Raw genomic sequence first — 17,580 nt, forward strand, 5'->3', positions numbered from 1 at the left:
TCCCAGATGGAGGTGGTGAGCTTTAGACCTTTGATGTCCTTATTGCCATTCATAAAATAATATCTAGACGATTTGAAGGAAAATGTTTTTTTTGTAAAAGTTTTTTCAATGCTAGTAACCTTTTTTGAAAGAAAACTTTCATGCCAATGTTATTGTAATTTTACTTGACCCTATGAACAAATAGTATTATAAGCATAATATATACACGGTAGTAACCATCTCATAATTCTAAGAACCAATCTCATTTCATATGGTGACCAATCCTCCTTTGCTGCTCCTAAACTACGGAACACTCTGCCAATATCTCTGAAAGAAGCCAAGTCTAATGACATTTTCAACTCAAAACAATATTTCTAGCTAAAGAATTATTTTATTCTTTATGCTACTTTATTTATTAGAGTGCACGCACTAAAACCGTGAACATTAAATAGTACTAATTAGTACTATTTCATACAGAATCCTTTGTTTTCTATTGTTTAAGTATCACTATTAAGTGCTAAAAATCAGTATTTGTTTCACGGATTTAGTGTGAGCACTCTAGTATTATTTCTTGAACATTCTACTGTAAAAGCATTGAAACTTCCCATTAAATGTGTTCAAGAAAGGTTATATTATTAGTAGACACTTTCACTGTGACTGTTAGTCACCAATATTATTATGCAACTTTGTTTCATGAACCAAGTAATTTTCTCTAATATTAGTGGTTGTACCCCAGGGTAAAGTATTGGGTATGCTTGTTGAAAATTTTCAAGAATATCCCTAAAAGATACTGGAAGTCTTTTAAAAAGGGCATAGAGGTATCGTAAAAGATACCAAAGGAATGCTGAACTTCTAAATTTCAATTTTAACATCCTTTTAGATAAAAACTCTCTGATTTATAACTCTAAGAGATACGATGAGCATACCTTATATTTTTACCTTGGAGTCCCCCACCTCCCCCCCTAGGGCAGGGGCGGATCCAGTGGTGGTAAAGTGATGGTAAAATAGGTGACTAGTCAATCCCCCCTTTTGGCCAAATATCTTGGTATATTGTTAGTGACAGTCCCCCCCCCCCCCCCCCTTTCCTTGAATTTCTGTTAAAACCCTTGTTTAGTCACCACCCTTCTAAAATTCCTGGATCCACCCCTGCAAGAGGTGTAATGAGAGGAATTTTTTAAACAATTCAAACACAAATATTTAAATACTACAACACTACAGAACAAGAGATTGGGCTGCCTGTGTTCAAACAAAGTCTAAGAAAATATAAATAATCAACTTTGAAAGCATACTGTATGGTATGCAACAAGACAGACCTTTTGATCCAATGATAAGAATGAGAACAAGTTTTTAACTCTTAAAGAATGCACTATCCTTTTGTAGTCATGATCGCGTACATAGATTGAAACTTTAGATTGTAAAAAGGCAAAACTCGACTAACATTCAGAGTGAACCACATGCACAGGACCAATTTTAAAACTTGCACTTGTTCTCATACTTGGCTGATCTAAAGGTCATTAAACACAACTAAACTGCAACCTCGTGGTACTACCAATCTTTTGGTACATCAAAGTGTTGGTCTTTTTTCTTTTTCTTCGTAACTGGCTCTTCAATAATTTCCCCTTCTTCAGGTTCACTGTTTGTATCAGCTATCTTCATCTCTGTAGTTTTGTACTTGTTGGACTGCAAAGTACCCTCACTTCTGCGTCTCTTGCTTCCTGGATGATAATTGCCAGCCTCTGCTTCATTGTCTTCCCCAGGGTTAGCATTACAGGTGTATCCAAAGTACTCAGCATAAGATGTGATTGTATAGGGTGCATCGTCATCACTTAATTTCTCTAGCACTTTATTCTTGTTACCTCTCAAGGCAAGCGACACAAATGCTGACGCGTCATTTATCCAGGAGACATAGACAAATCCAAATGGACTAAAAAGTTCAAGAATATCTCCATATCTCCAGGTACTTGGGAAAGTAAGAAAGAAGACATGATCTCGTGCAGGCTTCAAGTCTTCACCAGCAAGATTCAGGTAAGGTATATCTTCCATTCTGTAGAGGAAGATTTTGTTGAGGAATGGTGATACCAATGTTGAATCAGGTGATATCATTGACTTTGGTGGATCTTGAAAACTACCCAGGTAGTTAGCCATGGAAATAAATGCCAGCCCAGTTATATAGGCATCGTAAGCTGCTTCATGGAGCTTTTCTGTGCCCTCCTGGTACCTTGAAAACTCCTTGTCCAGCTCTATGACTGGTTTCTTAAAAGGAGCAACTGTGAGATGTTTTACTAGGTCACCTAATATTGTAGAAGGAAGTTGATCTCGAAATGGTTGCGTTGTTGCCATTACTTTTGTATCCACAATTCTTGGGTATAGAGCTTGGATTATTGCTTTGAACTCATCAACATCTTCAGGAAGTGGGCAACTGAATTGGTGTACAATATGCATTAGATCCAACAACATATTGTGACCGACGATTAGTTTACCAGATTGGGAGACCATTTTCAAAACAGTTGAGAACCCCACTGCATTTTCAATCATCTCTTTCTCCTTGGCTTGTTTCTCTTCCTCAAATTTCTTTTTCTCATCTTCATTAACTTTAGTGACTACGATAAAGCACTCCTTCTTGTCATTGGTGCTCTTCTCCAACTGAATCCCTGAAGTGAATCTCTGCTTTGCACTTTGGTAAATGAGTTTTAGCAAGTAACCATTACAGGGGGGTAAGTTGGTAGTTTTACTCTCTGGATTTTTAAGCATTTCTTCTATCTCATTACAAGCTTTCTCGACAAATGGTTGATGTTCTGGAGGAATGATTACAGGAGTTTTGGAAGAACTGGTACTAGACTTATTGGATGAAGCTGTCGAGGCTGCTGGTGATGGAACTGGTGCTGGAGAGGTAAAAGGACCAAAACTCTGCTCGTGTCGTTCTTGTAAATTATTCCTCAGTTTTTCCTCATCGTGAGGTCTAAGATACGATATTCCTTCGTGAATCCACTTATTGAAGTCAAAATTGTGCCCTCCAAGAAAATCAATGCTTGAACTTTGACACAAAAACCTCACATCTGGACTATCACGCGTTAAATGCCTCGGAAAAATATAGAAGTTAAAAGGTTTGGCATTATAACAGTTCTTTTGACTATCCAAAGTAAAGGCACACAAACCAAACTGAATTATGAGAAAGTCCTTGGAAGTATTTAGGAGTTTTGAGTAGCGTTCTTGTGGGGTGTCAATCGTATTTTCAAGCTTCCATTTTGTATTTAAACCAGAGAATTCTCCATCGATAGCCAAGAAAGATGCAGACTCAATAACCTCGGAGATCATAGGGAGGGATTCAAGGAAGTTTGAACGCACAATTTCCATTTTCTTAGGGTAACAAAAAGGCTTTCTTATTTTCAAGGTTTTTCCATGTGCAACTAAAATTCTGCCGCCATTTTGAAATGATCGTCCCAGTCCTATATCGAGTATATAACACCTCTTGACCAATCAGCGCGTACTTTTCATATGACGTCATTGTGATATATCCTATATGCTGTACGACTTGCTGTACATATATCGCAAAATAATAACTAGAAATTTCATCGCTTCTAAAAAGACTTTAAATTCCTAGAGTTTAAGTTTTGGAGTAAACTGAAATGAAGACAAAGATGTGAGGATGAAGTTTTGAAATTTTCGTATTCAAGTTGAGATCACAAGGACACAAGACTCTTTATTGACTTAGATCGTTGAGTGTTCAATGGTTGCCAAGGAAAGCCGTACGCGCATAGTTTGGACTTGAAAATCAATTCAAAATCCGTCATGAAGGTAATTTTATATTTACTCAGACATGTTTACGTTGAATTAGGAAGATAAAGAGCAATAGAGATCAAGAAAAAAAGACGAATTTTATGAGATCTAGTAGAGTTAATTTGTTGTAAAATAAACTTCATTGGGTGGCCTGCAGGAATGGGTTTACTTTACGTAAACATGCTCTCACATTATCAATCGTTGTATCACAATAAACAATTGATATCATGACACATCAATTAGAACTGTTTTTATATTGGTTTCACTACATTTCTGTCAGTTTTTATCAATTGGCTTTCGCTTTCTGGAGATTTTTCTCGCTTTTTTTTTGCCAGCCTACAATCTTTACAGCTGTTGCTCTGTTGTGTTGAGCGTTTTACAAAATATATTAAAACTTAATCGAGTTATTTCATTTCATGCAGTTCGGAAGTTATCCTAATTTAACTTCCACATATATCTTTGCATTTACGCTTTCTAGCCTTATTTTTTCCTGAGGATTGATTCAATTTTGACCTAAATGAAATAAGTTTACAATCTATTTCTTCATTCAAGTATTAAAGATCAACCTTGTTTACCAAAGACCATATGTAGACCTGATAATCAATGGTTTTCTTGCTCTAGGATATTTTAGTTTCATCATGACTATTGACTTGAACAAAGTCACTTGAGAGATACCAAGTGTCCATGATGATGATGTCGAGACAGAGTCACGAACACAGTCCAAAATATGTTCATTTTGCCAATGGGTTTCCGCCAAAGGAGCTGATTCCAGCACAGGGGCTTTCATCCGGTGTTAACATGCATGGAGGAGTCTTTGTTGGATTGGTGAGTTTATTTTATGTTTTATGTATTATTACTATCATTATTTTTTCATGGCTTGCAATTCAACAGCCATTTTTTAAACCCTGTATTTTGAAGTTTGCAGTTGCTTACTGCCTCCTTATCGTCATGACAACTTTTATGTGATCTTATATTGGACTTGGTAATTAGTTAAAGTTTCATGTACTCTGATATAGTCTAATCAAATATGGCTTTTATAAGTGTTGCTCTAGCAACATGTCAAATACAGCTTGAGTGTTGCTATAGCAACAATGATAAATTAATTACAATGGCAACTTTGTTGCCATGGAACCCATATGGTAGATGTTCTAGCCATTACTGCTTTTCAAAAGAAAAAGGTCCAATTTTGCCATAATAATTTATGGCAGAGGAGCATCCCTTCCCTACGAAGCTAGGGCTCTGTTTATTTATATATACAATGCCTATTGCCTTACAGCATGAAGAAGCTACCTCCAAGTTGACAAGATCACAAAGAACAATTCCACCTCTTGCCAAATGCAGAGCAAATTATTTTCCTGTGAAACACAGGGTATCAAGTAGTAGATATGTAAGTTGTCCATAAAAAAAATCTTGACTTTTGTAAAAGTTGTGTACTGTGTACTGGGAAAACATCCATGCAAAACAGTCTTAAAGTCAAAGGGAAGGGAGCTGAGAAAGTTTAATAGACCAAAATGCTTATTAGTAAGAATTGGACTAAAATGGGGTGTGGTGAAAGTTTAATATATATTAAGTAGATACTAGCTAAAAGCATAGTGAATAGAAGTGCTCTGGTCATAAAAAGCTATACTGTCACAATTTTTTATGATAACTTATATTCTTTGATGATAGCTGACGTCACTTACTGTTATTTTTCTTAGAGAGATGTAGCCAATCCCTTTGATGCACACAAAGGGACAGAGAAAATAGGTTTTACTCCACAAGCAATTAAGGTAAATGCTGTCACCTTTATGGGAAGCATGGGTTGGGTAGCAATGAGAGCAATAGCAGGACCTCTTATCAATTAGTCTCCCCTACAGCCAGTTTCAGATGACACTGAAAAGTGGCTGTTGGGGAGGCTACTCATCAATGTGGCCCGGGTTTGATTCCCAGACTCGGTGTCATGTAAGCAGAGTTTCTAGTCAGTTCTCTCCTGTACTTTGAGGTTTTCCAGGTTTTTTTTCTGGGTTCTCCAGTTTTCCTCCCTTAAAGGTCTACTTCTAAATTCCAATTCAATCATGGAAGGAGGGCCACAGGTTTGTTAGCCACTGGATATTACAGTGCAACATGCCTAACCTTGTCCACCCAACTTATTTTTTTTACTAGTTAGCAGATCAGACAGCGAGAATTTGTGTATTTGCACGTGAACTCACTCAGTGTGACTGCAAATAGTTAAAATTATTTCGTACTCTTTGCAACAAAAGCTTTTAAATATAAATGGCTAAGAATTTGGGGATACCTAATTTGGGGCTTTTGCTGACTAACACTGGATGCTATCATAAAAACTTTTTTTTAATTGATGGAAACACTTGGTGGGAAAGGACTCATTGGGGTTAGTAAAAAATAAGTTTGGTGACCAACATTAAGAATGTGGCACTGTAAGTGCTACCCTTGTAAACAAGGAAGATTTTCTTCACCTTATCTATTACTTCAATGAATGGTTATTTTGAGTCTTGATGAGGCCCTAAGTCTTGCTGATATTAGACCTTAGGTCTAATATCCAAAATTATAGAGCTCTAAACATGCCATTTTTACTCTTTACAGCGAAGTAAGCCAAAACTGGAAAGGACAAGTGCAAGAAATGCGCACACTGCAACTCACATCCCAAGTAACCCAGCTAATAATTCAAATATGACGTCAAAGCTGTCAAGGTACTTTGATATTATTTTTATGAAGGATTTATTTATACAGTGAAGGAAGGAAGGAAGGGAGGGAGGGAGGGAGGGGGAGGGAGGGAGGGGGGAGGGAGGGAGGGAATGAATGATTGAATGAATAAATGAATATAATATAAAGATTGGGATTCAGGTTAACCATTTTAGAAATAGACCAATCCTGGCTATGCTTCAGTATCCAACCAAACAAATTGGGTAGTTTTCCCAATGGCGTACAAAATGTCCAACCAAAAATTAACTTAAATTCAAAAATTTATTAATCAATTTTTCTTCTCAATGTACCTTTAGAATTTAAGTTAAGTTTAAACCAACCAATTCCAAGCCAAAAATGGGGGGGGGGAGTGGGTTGCATGGTCACCATATACATGTGACTTCCCCTTGTATCTGCATGTGACTTCCCCCTTAACCCATTCTTCCCTAAACCTATTATAGCAGAATTTGTTTAAAAAATGACTGTCTCATTGGCATTTTCATTCTTTGCTCTAGACAATCTGTGTGTCCAGTGTCCACTTTACTGCATGGGAATGATGCTGCACCAAGGAATCCAAGTGAAGCAAATTCAAGAATTTTATTTGATGTTGAGAAGGAGGGGATACAGAACGAACTGTTAGGAATTGATGAAGTCTATAAAAAAGTTTGTAATGTAAGTAGAAATGTGTATGTCATTGATGACATCTAAGCAGTTGTAATTCACAAGTGTAACCCATTTAAGAGTGAAATAGAGTAATTTTCCACAGACACTGAAATAATTAGTAGACTAATAGAGGTTATTTATTTCTTTTGTGCCTGTTTGACTATATTATGAACTAACTGCTAGAAACTGTTTCACTGTCTTAGGAAAATCACTCTGATAGAATGATATGGAGTGGTGGTAGGATGGAATGGTATGGAATAGAAAACAAGAGAATGGCATGGAATGGAAAGGAATGGAGTAAAAGAGAGAAGAGAAGGGAAGAAAAGAGAAGAAAAGAAAAGAGAAGGGAAGGGAAGGGAAGGGAAGGGAAGGGAAGAGTTTAAAATATTCAAATGAACCAGGAATCAATATATCCACTGCTATGCATGATGTGACTAAGAGCTACTAAGTCTGCGCATTCATTGACATATTTTATCCTTCTTTGATTCTCCAGGGAAGCATTGATTCTCTGTGCAGCCTCATTTCCCCAGTAAAAAGCAAACAAAGACTAAAACAAGCATCAAGCATGCACTACATACAAACGTCTTCTCCATTGCCTTTAAATACGTAAGTTTTATAATTTATAAAACGTTTTTAGAATAGCAATGCTTGGATGCATCATAGTTAACTATGGACTATGATGCAAGCTAGATAAAGTTATTATTCAAAAGGTTTCAATGTTATGTTTCATTACCATAGTAACGTTGATTCCACCTGAATGTAAAGCCAAGCAAAAAATTCCTGTGGCTGGCTTGGTCAAGACAGAGATTGAATCTACAATTTGGCATACGTAAGATAAATACTCAATAAACTGAGGAAGTGGGGCAAAGTGTTGACACTCTCTGAAAAAGTGGTTCACTTTTAAGAAAATACTAAACACAAAAAAAGACAACTATACAATTTGATAGGGGCAAGGGGCATTCTGTAATCAACCACGTTGCTCTTAAGATGATTGGATATTCATATTTTGGAATGCTATTGGAATTTTACAGAGACATTTTTATCCAGGCCCTTTCTAGATCAAATTAGAATTTAGAAGTTCATTTGTCCTGGAATACTACTCTAACGATCATTTCTAAGCCACATTTCAGTCATTCATTTACCTATTTAATATCATTATTGTTGTTGTTGTTGTTGTATTACAGAAAGCCTTTCAAAGCTTCACATTCAAGCTCCAATGAAGGGGAGTCTGAAGTCCTACCTGATAAAAATGGCAAGGACACAGAAAATAATTATGATCAAGGCCAAAAGAACAAATTGTAAGCCTCCATTAACCCACCCACCCACCCACTCACTCATCCACCCAGCCACCCACTCATCCATGCATCCATCCATGCATCCATCAGTCCATCCCCCTGTCTGTCTTTCTGTCCTTCCTTCCTCCCTCTTTTGGTCCATCCATTTGGTCTTACCCACTCACTTACTCATCTGTCCACCAACCCATCTATCCAATCCAGCCACTCACCCACCCATTATCTACCCATCCACTCTTCCAATCATCCACCCATCCACCCATCCACTCACCTACTAATCCAACCATCCACCTATACATGCAGCAGTCCGTCCATCCCTCTGTCCATCCATTGGCTTCAATTCACCCACTTACTCATTAATCCATCCATCAACCCATTTATTCAATCCACCAATCCATTCACTCCCCTCCATCCACCAGCCATCCATACATCCATCCATACATCCATCCATACATCCATCCATACATCCATCCATATATGCATGTAACCTCTCAAAATGATTCTTTTTTCTTTTTTTTTTCAGAACAAAACAGTGCCCTCACACAATACTAGTGCCTCTTCCATACTTCACTGCTCCATCTCGCCCTCCTCATACAGCCCCAGCACGCTTCAAGCAAAGCTACAATCGGCCACGAATCTACGCAACTCGTTCTTCACAACAAAAACAACGCTCTGGGGCTTTATCATCGCTGTCGGGCTGGTCCTCTCCCTCCGTGATCAACTTTAATGCCTATGATCTACCACAGATAAGCCGACCCGTTACAAGAGGTTGTGGAACAACAGGGTCGATCATTGGAGTGCAGAATAAATCACACACAGGGAAAGTAGCTATTGTTGCAGCTGTAGATACGGAGACTATACCTCCTTTCACTCCTCCTGCTACTGCTGCTAGTGAGTTTTATAAACAGCAATTAGGGATTACTAATGATGGAGCAGCTACTACAAATGAAGAAGGTTTTAGTCCTGAAGTTGATAGTATTAGCTCAGAAGACATTGGACATGATATCGTGAATAACAATGAATTGAAAAACGAACAGAAGACAAACCATAACGGTATAACTGGAAGCGATATTCATACAAGTGCTGAACAGGAGCAAAGAGATGAAGCTATCGAGGATTTATCCAACAGAATATCTGGAGTGAATGTAGCAGTTACCTTGAATGTCATTGATGAAACTGGAAGTGTTAATGATGTGGACATATATAACCCCGAAGATCGAGGTATTACTTCTTATTAAGATTCGATTATTGTCGATGTTGTTTTTTTGTTTTGATTTTTTTTTTTTTTTTCGTTACTTGTCAAGAAAAAAATAAAATTTATTTAATATATTTTTAAATTTCAAAAGAGGGTCCTAATCCCATTTCCAAGTCCCCTTTTGACCAAATCCCATATTCCCAGCTTATGTTTTGTTCAAACTTTCTCTAGTGACGAAAACCTGAAGAAATATAGCGCTTTCAAATAAAGTTAGAAGAATGTGTATGATAAACACAACTAATGCTTAACTATAGCCTTGTTCTTTCTCAAACTTTATTTAGATTTACGGAATGAGCGAATAAAATTCCAATTCATAAAGTTTGAAAAACAATGGATCGCAATACAATTGAATTTCGCAATTGAATACTAAAAACGTTACACTTTTACTAATTTCCTCATACTGCGGGACTTACTGAGAAAATCTTTTTCTTCAATTCCATTTAGATAGACTTAGTTTTTACATTAGGTCGATAGACCGAATTTTAACAGAGTTTATAAATCTTCCAAGGTTGGAAATCTTCACATGAAGTGCCCGCGATTTTTTAAAATCACAACGATTTTTTAAAATCACCGAGATTTTTTAAAATCACACTATTCTCAATTGAAACTTTCTAATTATTTCAAATATTTCAATTTTGTTTGTTTCACAGATTTACAAAAACAGGAAGAAGTTAACAGACATATCCAGGTATTTACATGATGCCTCAATTTTAAAACTGATGGTCACAATCTTAAATTTCTAAGAATGCTAAAAATGACATCCATAACTAAGCCCTTGGAAATCCTTTAAAATCCTGAACGGATACAGTGTTATTTTCTGAGTTTTTACTTGTTTTGTTTCTGTTCAAACCTGTCGTAACTTGATACACTTTTATAAGTGATTTTTTTACTTTCTTTGAAGTCACTTTTAATGCTTCTACGACATGACCAATCCAGACGCGACATGTTTTATGCGCGCGAGTTATGCTATAATTTTGTCAATGAAGTCTTATTAAAGGAGTTTAGAAAACTTCACTAATTGGCGGAGCCCAAAAAAACCGCCGAGTCAAGACGTTTTGGAATCGAACCCACATAAACATGTCAATATATAGTCTAAAATTGAAATATCTACAAAGTCTTTATCGTCTTTCCAGTTTTCTTATCAAGATATGACTTTTTTTGGTTTTTTCCCCCTCTGCGAAACCTAATATTCGATCTGCGTATGAATTAGCTAGGAATCTTGATATTCTATGAAAAATTGGCGGTCAATTTATTTTGCAGTAAAATATGGCTTCTCTTTTAGAGCTTTCCATGTTTGCGTTTTCGCGCGTTTTTACCACAAAATGGTGAAATCTCACGAAATCTGATGGCTAAACGAACTCAGTGACCAACATTTTTATTAGCTCGTATTTCTAGTATGATGCACGTACTTTCATCATGCAAGATTGAAAAGGATCTGAAGATGGGATCTTTCGCCCATGAAGCTGTAACGTCCTTAAATGTTACTTTGCTGCAATGTTTTGGCTTCTTATTTATTTCTTACTATAGATTTTTGTTTCCTTTTAATCCAGGAAGCTCAAGAAAATTACCAGAAAAGGAAACAAGAAATAGAAACATTGTTAGATGAACACGTAAATCTTGTTAATGAAGTCAATAACTTGAGCCAAGAGCTGCAAGAATGAAAAACGCGTGGATGGAGATCAAGAATCATAAAAAATTATAGAAGAAAGAATGAAAATGCTGAGCTATTAACTATTATTGATGTCCGTCGTTAATATTTCATGAAGTCATGGAATTAAGACTTAGAAAACTGAGCCAAAATGAAGGCAAGTCTTTTTAGAACTTTTTGGGGTATGTTTTCCCATTCCGGACGATCGCTGTTGAAATTCATCAGTTGAGAAGATACTAACAGTAATTTAGATGTAACTCAAACAAATAATTTATCTTCTAAGGCAATAAAAACATTCATATACAGCCATACTGAAAACATTTATTCGCACAACCCTGCTGTGTTATATGAATAAAAAATCAGCAGTTTCAGAACTTCAAAGAATCTGTATAGGAAATCGCACTATCTTCTTGTACAATTCGGAATTGATAGATACTAGATCCCTCGTGATGTGAGGTGAGTTCTCAAATAGGACGTTTGCATGATGGCGTCACTGGCCTCTACTACCAGACTCCCTTGCACACTTTCTTTTGTTCAGTTTCTTTTGTTCTCATGAGGGAATACAAATTTAAATACTTATTGGACTCATCCTAATGTTCGTCCTAAAGGCTCGTAAGATTTTAAAGATTTTAAAAACATTGCTCGTACCTAACAATTCCGAATTGTACAAGAAGATCGTTTTGTTTATAATATAATAAGATTCATTATGTCAGAATTTATATGGCTGAGAAAACTCAAATGAAAATATTGACACGACAAATTTTGCAGACGTTTGTATCACTGCAGCTAACTGAATTGATCTTTGTGGGGTAACTAAAATAAAGGTGCTCTTTCTAGTGCTGGTATTGGTTTTTCACTCAGTTTAATTTTTACTCATTTTAAGCATTTCCGGCCGCCATTTTGGCAAAGGGTCCTGTTTGGACACCTCCGAGAGACTTCTGAGTAATTCTTCGTGAAGTTCGACATTATCACTTCCAACCTTTCGATAATATTAATTCTTAGCCGAACAAGCTCACTTCACTTGGATCACAAAACGGTCAATTTTACATTCGCAGAGATGGCGCATTTCTTTGTTTTGAGAAGATCCTGGGCAGCAGGAGACGATTAACAGGGTCAGCGGATTTACTATGTCCAACTCATTTTGATACATAGCAAGCGCGCATGCGTGTTACAAATTTACGCTCTCTCACATCACTGATACTATGATGGACTCGAAGAAAATACCCAAATAAGTTTGTTCGCACTACAGGGAATTAATTTCGCTTTAAACATTCCATGCAAATACTGCTGCCAAAAAAGGTAGAATCTTAAAATTGTGTCTAGAGCTGAATCGTAACCGTAGAAACATGAGTTACGCAAGTACCTTACAAGCTGCATGCAAGCAATGGGGTTCTTTCAGGTCCAAATTCATTATTATTTGAGTTTGACTTCCGCTAATAAATACTGTTTGGTGTCAGTTTTCTGTTCTGTTTCGTTTTCTGATCAAACCGTGACAGTTTTCTTCCGCTCTTCATTTCTTCTTTTATAGTCATCCATCTGATTTGCTCGGTCGTTCACAGTACCTCTTTACCTTGGGCTTAATATTTTCCCATGTCAGACCACGTGTCATTCCCTAAAGTATCATTTCTTTGTTTAACCGTTGCACATGATAAAACACACGAATATGGTAACAACTACGCAACACGGAATCTTATTCTCAAGAGAATGGTACGTGGTGTGAATAGAAAAATATCTTGACACTCGAAGTGAAGCCTGTTTGATGACAGTACGATCATTATTATTCAGCACAGCTACCGAGAGAGAATGCTTTGCAAATCAATCGTCTCATTTTTTAATATTTGACTGACAGCTAGGAGAGAGTGTTCATGGGATTCTGGTATTTGTGAGTATGACACCACCATATACCACAGAGTCATTAGTGTTTTTTAACTACTGTTACTGTATGTGTTTACCCTCTCGAAATCTAAAAGCCTATTATTATTATACCATCAGCTATTTTAAAAGCTTTTAAGCTTTTAAAAAAATCACTGACAATTTCAGATCTTTACTTACAAGACATGATATGTATATTTTTCGAAATATGTGGATATCATTATCATTTGTTATTATTATTATTATTATTATTATTATTATTATTATTATTATTAGCAATGAAGTAATAATAAAGCTCGTGATTATTATGAGTCATGAGTATTTGATCCCAACCTGGAAGTGACGTCATAAGATGTGACGTTGAGGCATGCGCAAAGGGAGGCGGAAGGGAGCGGCTTACTCGTTCAGTGATGACTTATATTAGTTTCCAAACGTAATAAGGGAAGTGTGGGATTGAAGAGCAAAAATCACCAAATTAACTCCATAATACCTCATAAAAACCCTCAGAGAGGCAAGACAAGGACCTAAACAGGCCTAACGATGTTTTCTTTCATGAGTAAGAGCGAAAGTGGCCGTAAAAACCCACAAGTTTTCGGGTCGGTGTTGGATGGCTTGAAAAAACTCTACATGAAAAATCTCAAACCTTTAGAAGATCAGTACTTGTTTAGCGACTTCCATTCACCTCCATTGACTGAACCAGACTTCCACGCTAAGCCTATGGTTCTCTTAGTAGGACAGTACTCTACAGGAAAGACCACATTCATTAAATATCTACTAGAACAAGATTTCCCTGGCATTAGAATTGGACCAGAGCCTACAACAGATAGCTTCATAGCTGTGATGCATGGAGACACGAGTCAAGTCATACCTGGGAATGCCCTTATAGTTGACCCAAAAAAGCAATTCCGCTCACTCAGCTCCTTCGGTAATGCTTTCTTGAATCGTTTCTGCTGCTCTGAGCTGCCAAATGCTGTATTAGAGAGTCTTACGATCGTAGACACCCCTGGAATCCTATCCGGTGAAAAGCAGAGTGTCGCACGAGGGTACGACTTCACCGGCGTCTTAAAATGGTTCGCAGAACGTTGCGATCGCATTATCTTACTCTTCGATGCTCATAAGCTTGATATTTCGGATGAATTCCAAAGAGGAATAGAGGTTCTTAAGAACTACGATGAAAAAATTCGCATCGTCTTGAACAAAGCAGACATGGTCACAACGCAGCAGTTGATGAGAGTCTATGGAGCCCTGATGTGGTCTTTGGGCAAAGTCATAAATACTCCAGAGGTTGCACGTGTATATATTGGGTCCTTCTGGAATCAGCCCCTACAGATTGACGACAATCGAAAATTATTCGAGATGGAGGCTACCGATTTGTTCAGAGATATGCAAGATTTGCCCAAGAATGCAGCTCTGAGGAAACTCAATGATTTCATCAAGAGAGCTCGCCTAGCAAAGGTAAGTTATAAGATTTGAAATCTTAAACAATAGTCTTTATTGTCTAGATATCGGTTTGTGGTTTGTTTTATTATTTTAAATGGTGTTACAGATGGTGATTTCCATGTAGATTATTTGATTAGTTGATTCATGCTAATAGACCCAAGTATCACATGTGGTTTTATCAAGACAAATTGCATTTTTCTTGACCTTTGACTGCACATTTTTATCTCATGCCATATACATTTTTATCCCACACTATTGGAAATACAGCTAATCTAAAAAATCTAAAAATCTACAAAGCTTTTCGCTGTTGTATCACAGCGTGGGACAATCACAACAGAGCTAGCCTCCAAACTAAGTGAAAGCCCAGAGATCGAATTAGAATTTAGAAGTTGATTTTTGAGGAGGGAGGAAAGCCGGAGAACTCGGAAAATCCTCAAAGCACAGGAGAAAACCAATAAACAACTCTACTCACATACAACATCGAGATCGCCAGGACTCTAACTCAGGCCGCATTGGTGAGAGGCAGTGCATTAGCGGTGCATGCCACCGGTGCTTCCCTCAATGAGAATGCAGGCAAGCTGTTGTATATTGGAAAGGCCATAGCCACCACTTGGACAGGGGTCCAGTTTTTAAAAAGGTGGTTTTGTTTATTTACTTTTGTAATGAATATTGTTTATTTGTATGAGGGATAAAAATGATTCTGAAGGTAAAAAGTTATGTGGTTAAGACTAGAACAACCATAGCCCATTCTCGTACCCAAAGCCTACTCATCTTTCTAACGAAAAATTGAAGGCTCTGGTAATTTGATTGGTTTAAATTTTTTACATTATCATCTCGTTTGCTGATTTTAAAGTCAACGGTAGAAATTGGAATACTTTTCCGTACACATCGGAGGGTCTCGCTAAATTGCTCATTTTTTCAGAATGTGAATCACAGACGAGAGTGACCATAGCCCCGATTAGCCAGCATTACCCTTTTTTCTTCCATCAGCCATTGCCACCTTGACATCATGGAATGTCCCACTTGTATTTGTATTTTATCAGTAAACACTCTCGTCTAAAGGCTTATATGCTAGACAGTACAAGTGAGTGACTTGTGTGGTGTTCATGGTGTGCCATTCAAAATCATTGTATAAAAAAATCTTGGGAGCTGATATTCTTTAGAATTTGAATTAAGCAAAAAGGTGGTAAAGGTTTTGATGCATGTGCCCTAAATGCCCTATGAGTGATGTGAATGCAATCAGCAAAAGGTCACGACAATATGGAATTTTCCCAAACTTTTTTCAAGATCGGTAAAAAAACATGTGGCATTCAGCATGCGACATGCAACAGAATTCACAAACCTTTTTTGAAATAGCTGTATAGAGTTTATAATAAGTTGTGTTGAATTTAATTATTCATGATTTTTTCCTCTCGTTTAGGTACATGCCTATATTATTTCTGAGCTAAAGAATCAAATGCCATCTATGTTTGGCAAGGAGAAAAAGAAAGAACAGCTCATCAAGAACCTGATAGATATCTACAGTAAAATCCAAGCAGAACACAACATCTCTCCGGGAGACTTCCCATCACTCTCCAAGTTTAAAGATCAACTTCAGCACCATGATTTTTCAAAGTTCAGTGGGATGCGCACCAAACTGATTCAAAATCTGGACAGCATGCTTGCTAACGACATCCCAAGATTAATGCAAATGATCCCCCAGGAGCAGCATGATGACGCTGACAAACCTCCTGTTACAGGTGGCGCCTTTACCATCAGACATTCAACAAATAACCCATTCTCTCAAGGAGCTTGTGAGGGAGTTGCATTGGGTGCAGGAAGTAATGAATGGATTGTAAGAGATTTCCAACCTGTCTATGACAAGATTTTCGAGTCTTTAAATCCAGCAGATGGGAAAGTTTCTGGTGCCAAGGCGAAGAAAGAAATGGTCAAATCCAAACTACCAAATACTGCTTTGGGTCGCATTTGGAAGCTTTCTGATGTTGACCGCGATGGATGCCTAGATAGAGATGAATTTGCTCTCGCAATGTACCTGATCAAAATCAAACTAGAAGATAATGATATTCCAGAAGAACTACCCAACCACTTGATACCACCATCTAAAAGGCAAAACAGTCGGGCTGATCCAATTGAGTATGACTAAGCTTTTTTAGGGAATTCTTAAAAACTGTATGTTGAACGTTTACAGTGTGAACACAATAACCAGGACCACTTTTACAATGCTAGCCAATCACAACATAGAACGAAAACAAAGCAATCAAACTGAACCAATCAGAAGCAAGCATCTATGCCTTGATATCTGAGAAATAACATTAAGATATTAACAACAACTTTGGGAATGAACATGAATGAAAGATTGTGATTGGCTGAGGTTAAGATGCGAAATACCCAAATTATTTTTTTGTGCAATGCGTTTCCAGCTTGTTCTACTTTAAAACAATTGGTTGATAAGCACTTAATACCTGTTAGTTATGATACTGATTTTGCCCTCTTTTCTTCTGATTGGCTGAAGTTTTCACTATACAAAGTGATTGACTTACTTTGTAAATGTAGTCCTGGTTAGTGAGTGGTCAATGCTGTAAGATACTTGTGTATATTATTTTATTGAATTTAAGTGATTAGTTCGAATAAGTAAGAATATTCTATACATAACTTCTTAGTTGAGTTTGGCAGGTTGACAGTTTTAATTATAATAATTATGATGATGATGACAGGGCAGAAAAACGGGTTCTACTTTCTACGTTTATGCGTTAATAAGCTTTATATTTAATAAACAGGCTCTTTTGGGGCTGATTAACAAAATACCAAAATTTGGAGAAATTTAAGGAATGCGTATTTGAGATATAACGCCCTGAACGTTGGGAGAGAGGATGTTTTAATCAGCACAAAAACTAACATTTTCGCTAATACCTCGAAGTAGAATTGCTCGAGGTTAGCAGAATTTTGTGTAAAGTTTAAAAAACAAGAAACATGAA

General features: G+C 37.0%; 3 protein-coding genes across 3 annotated transcripts; 2 read left to right on the forward strand and 1 right to left on the reverse strand.

Annotated features, from left to right (window-relative positions):
- Positions 1–1,089: 1,089 nt before the first annotated feature.
- Positions 1,090–3,394, reverse strand: LOC116288105 (poly(A)-specific ribonuclease PARN-like). Its single transcript, XM_031694844.2, has one exon. The coding sequence runs from the start codon at positions 3,331–3,333 to the stop codon at positions 1,525–1,527; it is 1,809 nt and encodes a 602-aa protein (XP_031550704.1). The 5' UTR covers positions 3,334–3,394; the 3' UTR covers positions 1,090–1,524.
- Positions 3,395–3,509: 115 nt separating this feature from the next.
- Positions 3,510–12,129, forward strand: LOC116288120 (uncharacterized). Its single transcript, XM_089037117.1, has 11 exons — positions 3,510–3,774; positions 4,378–4,581; positions 5,033–5,143; positions 5,454–5,525; positions 6,337–6,443; positions 6,951–7,107; positions 7,592–7,704; positions 8,283–8,396; positions 8,914–9,611; positions 10,296–10,333; positions 11,196–12,129. Exons 2-11 carry the CDS (start codon positions 4,441–4,443, stop codon positions 11,304–11,306), a joined length of 1,662 nt encoding a protein of 553 aa, XP_088893243.1. The 5' UTR covers positions 3,510–3,774; positions 4,378–4,440; the 3' UTR covers positions 11,307–12,129.
- Positions 12,130–13,556: 1,427 nt separating this feature from the next.
- Positions 13,557–17,580, forward strand: LOC116288121 (EH domain-containing protein 3). Its single transcript, XM_031694864.2, has 2 exons — positions 13,557–14,620; positions 16,026–17,580. Exons 1-2 carry the CDS (start codon positions 13,706–13,708, stop codon positions 16,746–16,748), a joined length of 1,638 nt encoding a protein of 545 aa, XP_031550724.1. The 5' UTR covers positions 13,557–13,705; the 3' UTR covers positions 16,749–17,580.

The sequence above is a fragment of the Actinia tenebrosa genome, unplaced genomic scaffold, assembly GCF_029948245.1.
Source record: "Actinia tenebrosa isolate PJP-AT-01 unplaced genomic scaffold, QUT_ActTen_1.0 PGA_scaffold4__44_contigs__length_22323623, whole genome shotgun sequence".
Lineage (NCBI taxonomy): Eukaryota > Metazoa > Cnidaria > Anthozoa > Actiniaria > Actiniidae > Actinia > Actinia tenebrosa.

Bases quoted from the DNA above. Each gene is read 5' to 3' on its own strand.
- LOC116288105 (XM_031694844.2), bottom strand. From the start codon at position 3,333: ATGGAAATTGTGCGTTCAAACTTCCTTGAATCCCTCCCTATGATCTCC.
- LOC116288120 (XM_089037117.1), top strand. From the start codon at position 4,441: ATGATGATGATGTCGAGACAGAGTCACGAACACAGTCCAAAATATGTT. The intron at 8,397-8,913 runs GTAAGCCTCCAT...TTTTTTTTTCAG, and splicing joins CAAGGCCAAAAGAACAAATT to AACAAAACAGTGCCCTCACA. The intron at 9,612-10,295 runs GTATTACTTCTT...TTTGTTTCACAG, and splicing joins ATATAACCCCGAAGATCGAG to ATTTACAAAAACAGGAAGAA.
- LOC116288121 (XM_031694864.2), top strand. From the start codon at position 13,706: ATGTTTTCTTTCATGAGTAAGAGCGAAAGTGGCCGTAAAAACCCACAA. The intron at 14,621-16,025 runs GTAAGTTATAAG...CCTCTCGTTTAG, and splicing joins AGAGAGCTCGCCTAGCAAAG to GTACATGCCTATATTATTTC.